This window comes from Rhea americana, unplaced genomic scaffold (genome assembly GCF_003343005.1).
Source record: "Rhea americana isolate MKP2758 unplaced genomic scaffold, rheAme1 scaffold_18, whole genome shotgun sequence".
NCBI lineage: Eukaryota > Metazoa > Chordata > Aves > Rheiformes > Rheidae > Rhea > Rhea americana.
In genome coordinates this window covers 7537116-7551145 of record NW_028185927.1, presented here as the reverse complement: position 1 = coordinate 7551145, position 14030 = coordinate 7537116, and the positions used below count along the sequence as shown (strand labels likewise).

Genomic DNA, 14030 nt, shown 5'->3' with positions numbered 1-14030 from the left:
GGAAAGGATGGAGAAAGGAGACTCCAGCGGCTGACAGCTGCAGTATTTGCTCCATAATGAGCTCCATCTCTTTAGCCTCTTGAATAGAAGAAAGTGCCTTTATTCCTCTGTAATCCTGCGGTAAACATGGGACACTCGGAAAGTCTTTAATCTCCTGAAGAAAGGAAGAACGGGAATCACAGCCGGATGCTGCAGCCAGGCAATTTCAGATTAGAAATAAAACACTGTTCTGTAGAGTGCAGCTGATTAGCCAGTAAAGTGGTAGATTCCTCGCCTCGATTCTGCACTGAGTCTGGTGAACTTTCCAAAAGCACTACTGGCAAGCACATATGATAGGGTGTGGGACAGGCTAAGCACACGAAATGAGGAGCCAGGCTTACACAAGAGGTGAGGCTGGATGATTGCTTGTCAAACCCTGGAGCCCATGAATTACCGGAGCTCTTGCTTTGCCTGCGGCATTTCTGTAAACCTGCCGCAGTTTCTTGGTGCTGGTTCAGCGCTGGCACATATCCTGGAAGCACACCTTCTCTGAGCTGTTCGTCATTCTAGGTCTCCTGGAGATTGAATTTGCTCCTCTGCCTCTGGCAGGAGAGTTCCAGTTTTCCTCATAAAACCTTGCAGAAGCAGGAGATATGGTGATCAGAGGAAGTGGCTGCACTCTTGAGCCACAGGCAAAGGTTGTGCGCTCTTATTCAAACAGAGCAGAGGACAGCTGGTCAAGGTGACTCTGGAATCCCAGGACATGCAGACAACCCTGCAACCTAGTCCAGATGGGAAGTGCTGCAGCGAGGCACAGATGAAAGAGGACTACCTAGGGTGGGCAGTTAGTCCTGAAGATGCACTGGAATCAGTTGTACAGCAGGCAATTGCCTTAAAAAACAAAGCTTCAGCCCTTCCAGAGTTCTGTGGTAAAATACACCATACAGCAAAAATCACGGCTCCTGCTTGGGTGTGAGGCTGTCTGGGCCATGAAACCTCAGGCTGTGGACCCATGAGCTTTCTGCATAGACAATACCCACAGAAAAGTTTTTCTGCTAGGGAGAAACCTGTCAAGAATCAACAGTGGCCCTCAGTAGCACAGCCCCTCCACYTCCCACCTTTCTGTTTTGTTCCCCACAGAGAACTAGAGCTGGCAGAAGCAGCTTCACATACCTCTACTTGAGCACCAAGACCAGTCCTCATGATCTGCCATGGTCAAACTGCTCCAAAGTATTCCCTAGCACATGAGATTAGAAAGACTTAATCCACTGTTCATGCTCACTCCCCAGCAGAGAGAGGCTCTAGGCACTTTGTTAACTAGCTCATAGTTTAGAGAGCAGGTACATAAGGGTCAAGAGGAGCAGGGAGCAGAGTGTGCAGAGCTTCACGACTCAATGCACCTTCTAATCAGTTCACAAAGGTCCAGGCTGGCACTGATAGCAAACTACCAGACAGCAAAAACAGTATCAATCACTGCTCTCTTGTATAGGCAGCTCCACCTGCCATGCAGCACCACCCCTAGTTTTGTGACCCCACACACCTGAGACAAGGGGACAGCAAATATAGACTACCCAGGAGGTCCCAAGACAAGAAGCTGTGCYACCCTGGGAACCTGCCAAAACTGGTGGGCTGCATCTAACTCCCAGAAAGTCCATCATGATGGAGACAGTGTTTTCAAGTGTGGTTACAGAGGAATTTAGGATGCCACCAACCATGTTAGCCTCATACTYAATGAGTGAAGCTACAGAGGTATATCTAAGCCTTGGCTCATAAGCACAGAATGCCTAGATTTCTTTCAGAATTAAAAGGCACAACCCAGTAGAGATAAGAATCTTGGAACAGAAAAATACAACCAGTGAGCCATATTCAATGTTTATGTCCTTTACTTCTCCCACACTTCATTCATCCTGGCTTTCCCTCCACACCTCTTCCTGTATTTTTTATGAAACTTCTACCAGGCAAGAAACATCACTTGCTGTGGCTAGTTCAGATGTACACATATGCTGGCTGTCGTACAATGTTGTACGCCATGTGTACCTGGCATAGGCAGCTGGTGGCTGCCACAAAGGGTCCATACCAGCTTCACTCTCCATGTCTCTCCTGGGGCAAGGTCTCAAGTTGGGCCTGCTCTTCTATCCACCTGTCGACCATCACGAAACTTGTAGAAATGTAGCGATCTTGGAAATTTCTACTCTTCTCTTAAATTTGACTGAAACCGTCCAGCATGTTCAGAAGTTACCCCACGGTAAAGAGCACACTTACATAGGCTTTGTCACCTCAGGAAACTAGCCAGAAGCAACTGAGAGGCCCATGAACTGTATTCACAGCCCTACAGGCACCTTGCTGCAACAGGACATGGTAAGGAGGCACCTTGTACGTGTTGAGCAAAGGCAGTTGCTTGCCAGCAGTACTGTGCTGCCTTCCCAGTTCGCCTGCAAATTGTAACTGATGAGAARTAAACTGGTTATTAAGCAGTGAGCTCCAGGTTTGTCTGTTTTTGTTGATGGTGGCTGTCAGTCCTCACTGAGATGATTAACRGCTTGACACTATTTTCTGTGCTCTTCTGTCTGTCTCCAGCCAGAGTGGCCGGTATCCTTGGCTCTCAGCCAAGGTGCAGGGTGAGTGTCTCTCACTTGTTTATAGTAGGGCTAGTGGATGTTTAAATGAGGGTGGTGATGGGAATCTTGGGAATTTCATGGCATACACAACTGCAATCACAATCCTCCCTGCAGCTGACAAGCTCCATGCAGGGCAGAGTATAGGAAATTCTTCATCTAAACACAAACCCATTGACTAACTACTTTTGGAAGTGAAGGCACACTCAGGGATCATGCTTACTGCCAAGCAAATCCAAAAATCGTCATCATTCATGGCCTGATCTCTTAAGGGCAAGAGTCCAAAGCAAGAGGAAACATTGTGCATGCAGCTGCATGCCTACCTAGCAGAGGCAGCTACCATGATTGCCTGCACAAAGAAATGGTTTCATACAAAAACAAGAAAGTTTGTAGCACAGGCTCTATGGCAAAAACTCTTTGTAAAAGCAGGTCCCTGCAGAACCATGCCAATTTGGTGGTGCTGTTGTCAGAGCACAGACCCAGCTTCAGAACAAAAAATTCCCCARTCTTTCTTTTACTAAGGAAGCACTACAGATTACTAAAGCTGAAAGAATTTGTTTAGATTCATGCTGTCTTTCACTGTGACTGTTTACCTTTTTTCRGCACTTCATTCAGCTCAGACAACAATGGCAAGCTAATCAGTTTCACATTTATCCATAATTTTAAGCCCATCTCTTTTGCAGGATTTCATGGCTGCAATGCCAAGGTTCTAAGCATGGCAAAAAAAAGGTGCATTTGTTTAAGAATAAAGTCTTCTCTTGATCATCAAATGATTACAGTAAGTTTGATATTATATAAAGCCTAAATTGGGTGTACAAAGCTAGCCTGACCATGTTTCCTTCAGAAAAAAGTACAACTGCAGGCTTAGCTGAAAACCATGTAAGCAGGGAAGCTCCTTCTCAGAAAGAATGAACTTTGATGCTTTCCAAAATTATTTCTAATGCTTTATTTCCCAAAGGCCAATGGTGTACTTGATGCTTGGAAGAGCACCAGATGCCAGGATACACCACCACCGATCTTATCTATGGTTCCAGTTCAAGATCAGGGACTCTGARTATGTCCATTAAGTCCTAGCTGCTAATGATCCTGTTCTAGTAAAAGCATTCTGATATCTTAAGGGACACTCTTGAACACAGACGTGTGGGAAAAACCTGCACAAACAAATCACTAGTGCAYTGGAGAGCCTGAGGCTCCTATTTGCATGGGAATCCTGCTGACAGTGCAGCTGAGTGCTGACTTTTGTGGGTGCACACCAAATTTGGCCCTGACAAGAAAGGGGTGAGCAGCACAGACTTAGAGCAGGCCAATGGCCTAAAGTATTACACCTGAGCATTGCTCCAGCAGGCAAAGGTGGCCACTACCTCTGTATCAAAGCGAAACAGGACAATACAAGTGACAGCAGCAAACAGTGAGAGCACTGAGTTGAATTTTTGCTCTCACTCTCCCTTGCCCTATACCCAAGATTGCCTCAGCCTTCTAAAAAAGGCTGAGGCTGTCTTCCTCAGAATTTATAGTAAATGCATTCAAGAAGAGTAGGACCAAACAGGCAGCAAAAAAAAAAAAAAAAAAAACAGCTTTGTGTGCTCTTAAACCTCTCAGGTGTTCTTCTGCACACAAGTATTTGAAAGAGGCTGGACTGCTCCTTTCCCAGGGATTCAGCAGCAAGCACAGCAGGCCCAGGCCTATCACTGGCTATGAGCACCCAGCAGAGCTGCAACTAACAACAGGCAGAAGCTGGAGCAGGCTGGAGCAGCAYGCAAACTCCGCTCTGCATGCTCCCCACATCATTACCACCACCATCACTGGCAGGAACAGCAGCCACAGCAGCTGGGTGCTGAGCCCTCTCTCACCTGCCAGTGGCTCACATTCATCTCACCAGGGACCTACTGTTTCTGGGGAAAGTCCCAGAGCAGAGCTGTGACCACAGTCCAGTTATCACATGCCACTTCCCCATTACCATTCATCATCAACCCTCCAAGTGCTGAACTGAACTAGGTTTAACCCAAGTAATTCCACAGCTGAATAACATCCTTAGCTACCTGCTCCTCCCTGGACCCACACCAACTCTGTTTATTTCCCATAAAAAACAGTGTCACACCTCCCCGACCCTCCTGCAATTACCCTGCACCAATTCCATTTCCTCTTCTCTCTGCTTCCTTCACATACCCCATCTCAGCTCTCACATCTACTYACCAGTAACCTTTACTGACTGGCGGTACTGTTACCATCAGGGCCAACTTTTTGATGAATAAAAGCCTATCAAGTGACCAAAGACCCTGCACTGCATACATACAAAATCCAGGGAGCCAGCAATTGCTGGTCTCATCACACATCCTGACAGTTGATCTCTGCATGGGCACYAGCCACCTGCCTGAGTGTCCCTGACAGCAGCTACAGCTTCACTGCATAGCTGGAGCTGCAGTGTCAGGCAAAGTCACTCAGCTCAACAAATTACACACAGCAGCAATAGGGCTGACAGGTCTTCTTACCAATCAACAGCACAGCACTAGGGTGAGAAGCAGAACAGGGAGACGGAGCTGGGTAAATCTGTAATAGCTCAGAGTAGGAATAAGTTGGACACAAGCTTTACCCTCAGTGTGACAGCACTGAGAATCCGCTGAATCTCCAGGAAAAAAAGGCTCCTGCTCATTTGCCTGAAAACCCCCAAATCTTCCCCTTCTGCTGAAGGCTAGAATAAAGAACAAGAAAGTGGGTTCCCTATAGCAAACAGCAAGAAATAAAATTCCCCCAGAAGAAGAGCAGCATTTTCCACGCTGGTGGCTGTCTCATCATGGAAAGATGTCTGAGTATTTCATTAGTCACTGCCTACAACTTGCATCCTCAAACATGTCTTAAAACAAAAATGTAATGAGACAAGGAATCTCTGTACCTTCTCATACATGTGGAAATAACTGGAGTGCCAATTTAGATGCCAGGCAAAGAAATTTCTGTGCATCTTTTAKGGGCCAAATTCTGACCTCTTCCCAAGTATCCGAACCACCATTTTCATCTGCAAACAGCTCCACCAGAACAGAGGCCAGGTCTAGAACCGGACCACTGAGAAAGCCCAGAAGACATTTTTCAAAACAGAAGCTTTACTAKTAAGTCCAAATCCTGTACATTGTCCTATGAGTGTCTGCTGGAGCTTCTCTCACAAGTCTGAGGCAGCCCAGGTTAAACAGTCCACATGCTGAAAGTCAGGTTGGACGTGAATGCCCAAGTCTTGCCCACTGTCCCCCAAAAGGGGGCTGTAAGTCTTAACTGGCAGGAACAGGAGAGACCACTGGGAGGAGCCAGAAGAATGGAGAAAGCAGGAGGGATGGAGGAAGACATTGCAAGGCCTAAAACATTTTTCCCATATACGGCTGGTATTTTATTAAAACGTTAARAATCAGCAAGGTACAGGACACATTCCCCTTCCAAATCTGTCCCTAGCATGCACATAAATCATCAATATGTATGTGAGCATAAAAAAAATAGTACTGAAAAAGGCTCAATAGTCTTTTTGAATCCCAACAAAGGATAAAAAAAATAGTGCCAGGATGTCCRAAGTTCCCTGGGTCCTGTTGTTCTCATCTGTCATGGACTCATCTCTAAAATCAAGCAATRAAACTGGATACATAGTGTCAGTTCTGGAGAAGATTACATGTGAGGGCGCTGTCCTGGAAAAGGCTCTCCAGAGACAGCCAGGCCTGTCAGAGCAGCCAGAGACAGAGTCCGAATGCCGATCCAGCCCTTCTGTTCCAGACTTTTACACAAGGTTGATAACTACTCTATGGCCAAGAGAAGCGCAAGCAAATAAGTCAAACCTTGTTCTTGGCAACCCACAGACCTAGCAGGCAAGCAGTCAGTGGGGTGAAGCCTGTTGGGAGACCCTGTTTGCCAATGCAGACAGGGCTGGACTCAGGATGACGGGGGGGGGGCAAGGCCCTGCTTTCTACAGCAGGCTCATCCATCCATCCTGGCAGTTAATCCATGATCCTGCATGGACGTCCCTCTTCATGACAGGTATAAGCAAAACTTCTCTAGAGCTGAGCTGGGCCAGAACCCACTAATGGGGGCTGACAGGAGRCATCTGCCACCCCTTGCATTTTTGCCCGGATAAAGTGAGTGCAGTGGACCAGGAGCAGCCGGTTTTATCCACCCAGGGAGCCACAGGCCAGTGTCCCTGTGACTGCAGGGCGCTTTCAGCTGCAGGAATGCTAACACGAGCCCATGCCACATCRTCACCCAGAGTCCCCCTGAGCTATCAGCCAGTGCTACCTGACGTAGACTTAATCTGCCTCTGCCTTTAGGCCTGGCAGAGGTGAGCTGCAGTGGGATGCTGCCCAGTCCCCCCAGCACCCTGCTGGCTGCTGGGGACCAGGCTCATACGGCTGCACCATCTACCGGTGGCATCTTGTCACCACGCCACCAGGAACCCACAATGTTAGAAACTCACACCTTCCTYGCCATCTGCATCCCTAGAAATCAGTGATACCACTTTAATATTAAACTGAGCTAAACTGGGGGTGAGGAAATCTAATTTCAGACACCACAAGCATAAACACACCCTGGACACAGAAGAGGCAACRGAACTGCTGATGTTGCTAATTTCCCATTCCCTCAAGTCAACTCCCTCCATGTTCCTTCCTCCCGCACTGCTCCTGCGCCGGGAGCTCTCTCACGGGCAGGCAGCTTTGCTGCTGCCTGAATCTCCCTTCTACAAAAGCAGCTCTCTCCAGCTCTATCAGACCAAAGGCACTGCTTCCTTCTGACAACTGCTGCAGGATCTAGCTTCTGTGACCAATCCTCATCACACAGTGCTCCTGGAGCACAAAACCAGTGTGACTTGCTTAACCACAAGGGCCAAAGCTCACTTACAGTGCAAACATCTTGCTATTGGACCGAGYGCACCTACTCCAGTACAACAGCTTTCATAAGCACAAAGACTGCAGCTCCACTCAAGGTACCTACAACGCCTTCAGTGCTCTGCAAACTCAGAACACGAACAAGGTGCTTACAGAAAGGAAACGGAGCTAACAAATATTCCTGAAAGGGTAAGGGAAATGGTGATGAACCTCTTCCCTTGTAGGTTAACACACAGCACTTGATCAGCTCCAACTTTTTGGGGTAGTGGAGGCCCAGCACAGCTATAYAGCTCTCCACAGAGCTGACAAGCCATAGTCCCTGCAGGGCAACATACTGTGATACATTATCAGTTTTAATGCAAACAGYAGATTTGCCTTTTTCTTCACCCCCATTCTCCCACAGGGCAGCACTTCATTCCCAGATCCAGCTAGCTGGAGAAAGTCAGTTATCTGGAAATGACTGGTTGTGGTTTCAGTCTATGGTAGATGGCACTTGCTTGTAATCCCTTCCCTCCCTCTCTCCAGTAATACTCCTCCTCCCTCCAGTTACCAGCACAAACACAGCAGTGCTCYCTTCTGCCCGCCCCTCTCTCCTCCCTCCAGGCTACTCCTTTAGAGAATTGGCTCCACAGCTGGATTGTAAAATAATCCAGCTGTTCCTATGACAACGTGCTGGCAGCAAGCAGAGATGACGCCAGCACAGTGTTGGCCCACTCGCTACCAACACCCAACTCTGTTTGTTTTGGTTTGGGATGCATTTGTTTTTCTATGTGGGCAGCTTTGCCGAGTACATTTCTGAAGGCCGGAGGGGCAGGAGGAGCCACAGTCTCGGAGAAGCCAAGAAAGTTGCTGGCTCTGTGATTTGCCCTACGTTTTTTGCCCCAGCTTCATCTGATCTGAGGATAAAACCCCTCCAGGAGTCTCGCAGATGCACACAATATTTGCAAGACTTGRTACAGACCCTGAGTTGAAAGGTACAGTGCAAGACTTTGCATGTAAGGTTTCCCTAGGAGGGGGAAAAAAAAAGAAAAAAAAAGCCTTGGGTAGAATTGAGAGTGGCTGTACAGACTTTACTTTAACATCTCTCCTATCAGCAGGAAGACTCCAGTATAGAGGGAAAGAAGGAAGCAAAGGAATTCTTGCTCCTTGTGAAGCATCAGCCAAACACCTGACTGGACTCATCCAGCCTTTCCAGCCTTGATAGAAGCTAACTCACGTACAGGGGGATTTAGACAGAGGCGATCAGTACGAGCAGAAGGACTTACTGGCAGGCTCAGGAAGCACTTCTCACTGCAGGCCCTGAGAAGCAAAGTGGAGYGGGATTCCCCAAAATGTACTATGTTCCCTCCTTAGCCACATCCATCTTCCTAGTCCCCTCTGTCCCAATTCCAAATTGGCACACAACTAAACTGCTTCAACAGACTCCGAAGAAGGTTCCCTCAGGTACTGCTCCTATTAGGCCTCCTAAGCAAAGCCTGTCCCTTCTGAGCCCTTGAGATCACTCACTGGACCAGCTACATCTCTATGACTCCAACAGCAGGCTTTCCAAATGGAAAGGCAGGAGTATGTTTGATACCCCTCAGGGGAGGAATATCGTTTACCTGCRACTAACACCCTTTGCTCACAAGTCAGCACACCAAAATGCCACTGCTCTCAGCATGAACAAAATGAGAGACAGTGTCTGTTACYGCCTGTACATTTTAGTGTATCTCCATTTTCGTTCTGAGGGTCTCGAGAACAGGCTGTGGCATATAAATTAAGCAGGGCTCCATAGCTGAGCATTTGCTAACATTCTTTCCTTTCAAACCCCAGTAATTAACCATCATTACGAAGCCCAACAATGACTATGCCTATTGCACAGCAGACTGCAGTAAGCAGGACTCCCACTGCTCTGCTTTCAGTGCACTGAATGCTAGCAGACAGGGGTCAAGAAAGATGGTCCACAGCGAGAAAAGAAAATCAAGAAATTAGGTATGTTATTTTGAAAAGGATCTCCATGGGCATCCAGCATCAGCCATTCTGGAGCCAGGACACAAATGGCCCATTAACGCAAGGCTGTACAACAAAGGGGATATATCTCAGACTATGCAGGCTTGGTTCTCTGATCTGATGTGACAAGTAGCTGACATACCAGACTGTCAAGTACAATGGAAGTCAAGAGACCAGATTAGTTTAAACCGATAGATGCTTCTTTGATGAGAACAGAGGAAGAGAAAAAACAACCAGAGGCATGACTGTTTATGGAAATGCCTTAGCAATTACAGACCTGGCAAAGCACTGTGGCACCTGTCACACCATGGACAATTTGGGTTCCGACAGACCTGAACACATTAAGGGAGTTACCCTCCTAAAACTGCACCTGGCACGACTATAACACTGTGTTTTTGGGTGCATCACCCACTCAGCTCTCCACAGCCATTTCCAAGTGGTTGACAGAATCACAGAATGGTTGAGGTTGGAAARGACCTTTAGAGATCATCTGTTCCAACTCCCCTGTGTACATCTCCAAAAGGCTTAAGGACAAGAGACTTCAYGAGAAGGAAATTCAGTTAGACTGCAGAGCAGATGCACTGCAAGGCCAAGAACTCTGCGGGCAAGTCAACCACCCATCCTTTCTACAAAAACCCTAACTGTCCATCTGCACCCTTGTTATGCTGGGGGGTATCTGTGGAAAAACAGGTGAGAGTGCAGAGAACTGGTCAACTATAGTGCCACAGAGAACTGAAACAGGATCAGATGAGTGACCGGGGTAGAAATTTTGCAGAAAGGGCTGGAGGGGCTCCCCAGGGCAGCTGGCTGTTCASACTGGGGCTGGAGGATCAGCTCTTTGGACTTGACTGAACCAGTCGCTTACCTTGACTTTGGTGGGGCTTTGTACAACATCTCCCATAGTAGCCTTACAGGCAAATTAATGAGATAGGAACCAGGTAAGTGAATAATAAGGTAGAAAGGTGGAGAACTGGCAGGATTACCAAGTTCAAAGTGTTCTGATCAGCAGTACAAAATCCAAACAACAACCAGGTTCGAGTGGCACTTCTCAGCACCGAGCTCTGGGGCCAATACTCCGTAACGTCCTGGGTGATGTGGTAAAATGCACTCCCAGAAAGTTCACACTTTAAACCAAGCAACAAGTAGTGGTTCATATGGTAGAAAGAAGGGCTACTACTCACAGGGACCCCAACAGGCTAGATAAAGGAACTGACACGAACCGGAGGAGGTTCAAGCAAAGCAAATTGCAAAGCCCTGCCCCTGGGATGGAAAAACTCCCCCATGCAACAGTACAGGCTCGGTGACAACTGGCTGAGGAGCTGTTTTGCAGAAAATTTATTTGGAACTTGGAAATGCAATGGAGAAATACTGACTCTTTAGTGCATGTCCTTAGGATCCTCATTTTTCACTCAAGAGTAGTCAAACACTGGACCAAGTTGTCCGGAAAGGCTATGAAATCTCTATTCCCAGAGATACTCAAAACCTGACTGCACAACAGCGCGAGCAACCCGTCCTGGTTGGACCTGCCCTGAGCGAGGCTGCCGGGACAGACAGACCTGTAGGTAGTCTCCAGTAGTCCCTTCCTACCTAGACTATTGTAGGATTCAATATCCTTCTAGATCTACTTACTTACGCTTTTCTCCCCCAGTGCTCCACTTCCTGGAGTCCAGCAGGGTGCACTGAAAGGCGAGGAATAAAGCGGCCCTCAGGCTTACACACTGGACCAGCCGCACTCCTGTAGGGCTGCAAAAACATACCGAGACCTCCCAGAYCTGCAATTCAGGTGCGCAGCCTACAGAGCAGGACAGGGACCTGACCAGCCAGTGGCAGGCAGAGGGCGTGCGAGACGCTCTTACCGGCTGGGAGTGGAGGCAGCGGGCGAGCGCCACCAGCAAAGGCGGCAGACGGCAGTGGAGCTCCCCGGCCTACTGCACCCACACGGTGGGGCGCTTCTGCTGGCCCACAGTCCACAAACCACATCCCCAGCAGCTCCTGAGACTGGCTTGATATCGCAGCTTTAAGTGTGGCATGTTGCTGGTTGCTTCAAGTGTTTGAGGCTACAAGGTTCACATTACCCAACTCTCCTCCTTGATCTTGAGATCTAAACACCTACCTAAAAAAAAAAAAAAAGAAAAAAGTTTTTACATAACCACATTGCTCCAGGCACTGGGGCTTTAAGAAATATATGTAACATTACAGGATTGGTGATGAAATCACAAAAAAGTAGCATCAAGATTCTTCCACTGATATAGGACCTGGAGGGAACAGCTGTAACTTAGCAGGTGTGGGTAGCCACGTACCATTTTACTGGGCACCATTGCTACAGCTTAGCATTATGCTGCACATTCACTATGAAACCAATCTCTATGGCCCCAAAGGCATTTACACACTTCTCTCCATCAGCTGCAGAAAAAAACTACAGCATATTGGTTTATATAGAGAGGTAAGTACAGAAAAATCAGACATGGGAGAAAAAAATCACCAGTGAATGGATGTTTCTTGGGATCCCAGGAAAGAACTGGGTTTAGGGGAGGCAAAACCTAAAACTGCTGTCTAAGGCACCTGACTTGTGTGCTGATGAGAACAGCGGCGGCAGTTCCAGGCATTCCCATGCCCGTCCCACCACCCTGCTTTCCTGGCCAGGCTTAACACACCCGTTGGCAGGGGCGGTGAAAGGAATGGGAACACCAGCTGTTCTCACTTGCTATCTGGGAACTTTGCAAAAGCCCCTTTCCTCAGTGGCTTGTTAGCTAACRGAACTGGGAGCTGCAGTGGCTACAGCACAGGCTCCTTTCTACCACCTGAGACAGAGCTAGCAACCCTCTTTATTCAGCAAAGATTTAAAGCAAACATTAAACTGCTACAGTTAGATCTGCTGGAGCCTGTCATTCACACATTTTAGAGATACTCATACAGAGATGATTTGTACATCTGGAATAAATCCTTGTCACAAACCACAAACCTTGTCACTGGCCTGTTTCCACACAGGCTGCCACTGCTATTCCTGAACCCTTTTTCACCCAGCTGATCCTACTGATCACAGGCTCAGTTAATCACGTAAGTTGGAAGAGGTCTCTGGAGGCCACATAGCCCAACCCTTCTCAAAGTAGGGCCAGTTAGAGCAGGCTGCTCAAGGACCTTGTCCAGCTGAGTTCTGAATACCTCCAAGGTTGGAGGTTCCTCAGCCTCTCTGGGTAAGTGTTTGATCCACCCCCATGTCAAAAAAATACAATTTTAAGGGACCCACTCTGAAGAGTCGGTGTTCCCAAACTGAATTTAGGCAAATCACTTACGTCCTCAAGATGTTCTTCCACAAGCATCTGTGCAGCTCTGTCTGCTACAARATCTGCCTCTTCCCTTGCTCTGGCACTAGCATTTGACTGACCCTGCAGTAATTTTGGTCAGGGACTCAGACCAGCTGGAATTTAACAGTCCCAAATAAATACATTTTTGTGCTAGTTTAGCTTCCTGAACCAATTCACTGAAGGGTCAGACAAGTACCATTGCACAAGCCAGAAAGGAAACAGAATCACATGGACAAGAGTAAAGGAGATAGCAGACCCACGGGAGCATCAATGTAGACTGGTTTAAACTATCCTAAAACTGCAGTGTCAATGCTTCAATTATCTGCCTGTTAATATGGGAATCACACTCTTCACAGACTTCACAGGGTTCTGGGGACAGCTAACTGAGCTAGTTCGAAGCCTTGGGTTCTACCTTCAAGGCACTCAGAGGCCTTTGCCCAGCACATTTAAAAAGCAAGCACACATGCACACGAATTTGAAGATAAACACTACAGTCAACAACTCTAGCCCTCCTGCAAGAGAGGACTCTGCAATAATGTAATGCTTACTTGTGCAACAGAATTTTCTAGGGACCTGTCCAAATTTGCAGAATGGACTTCCTAGGAATTAAAGACTGACACAACACTCACTACCTGCACCTCCAGAACGCAAGGCATGCTTCTTTCACCTGTAATAGAAATACACTGAAACCTAAAACACACTGAGTAGAGGAGAGAGGAGCGAACCACACATTCACATATTAGTCACATTTGAGGTTAATGGGAAAGTACTTAGTTGCTATACTAAAACAAGCTCATTGTAAAACACAAAATAGAACAGAACACTTAAATTATCAGAGCCCAAAAGGAGCTCCAAGATCCTCAGGTAGAAATCATTATTAAATAAATACTTTGTCCTCATAAACACAGGTAATTATTTAAGTGCATGATGTTTTTTAAAAGGAAATACAAACCTTTGGTTAAGAGTCAGAGCTGGTCKTTACCACATTCCATGTCTGATCACCTGCAGGGCACAATCTGTCATCTAACATCCAGTAATTAAGCTATATTTATGACAAGATTGGAACCTGTGAGGTCACTCCTTGTGCAACTACACATGCCTAAAATTAGCTATGGTAATCATTCTCACATGCATGCATATAACAGTTCGGCCCTTAGCAGCAGCAATGTCTGATGATAGAATAGCCAGTAAGAATGCAGCACAGGGAGGAAAAAAGAATGACAGAGTGGTCATAAGTTTATACTATTTTGGAGAAAAGATTTTGTTGAGTTTTAATTGCATGGTGTTATACT

At 47.1% G+C, this 14030-nt stretch overlaps 1 protein-coding gene across 1 annotated transcript in view; it reads right to left on the bottom strand.

The window, feature by feature from the left end:
• JDP2 (Jun dimerization protein 2) overlaps nucleotides 1-13759 on the bottom strand; it is a 51934-nt gene extending 38175 nt beyond the window's left edge. Inside the window, exons 1-2 of the mRNA XM_085301770.1 lie at nucleotides 13691-13759; nucleotides 11290-11546 (exon numbers count right to left, since the gene is read on the bottom strand). Coding sequence (XP_085157896.1) covers nucleotides 11290-11413 — 124 coding nt within the window. The 5' untranslated portion in view covers nucleotides 11414-11546; nucleotides 13691-13759. The remainder of the gene's footprint in view (nucleotides 1-11289; nucleotides 11547-13690) is intronic.
• Between the last annotated feature and the right edge of the window lie 271 nt (nucleotides 13760-14030).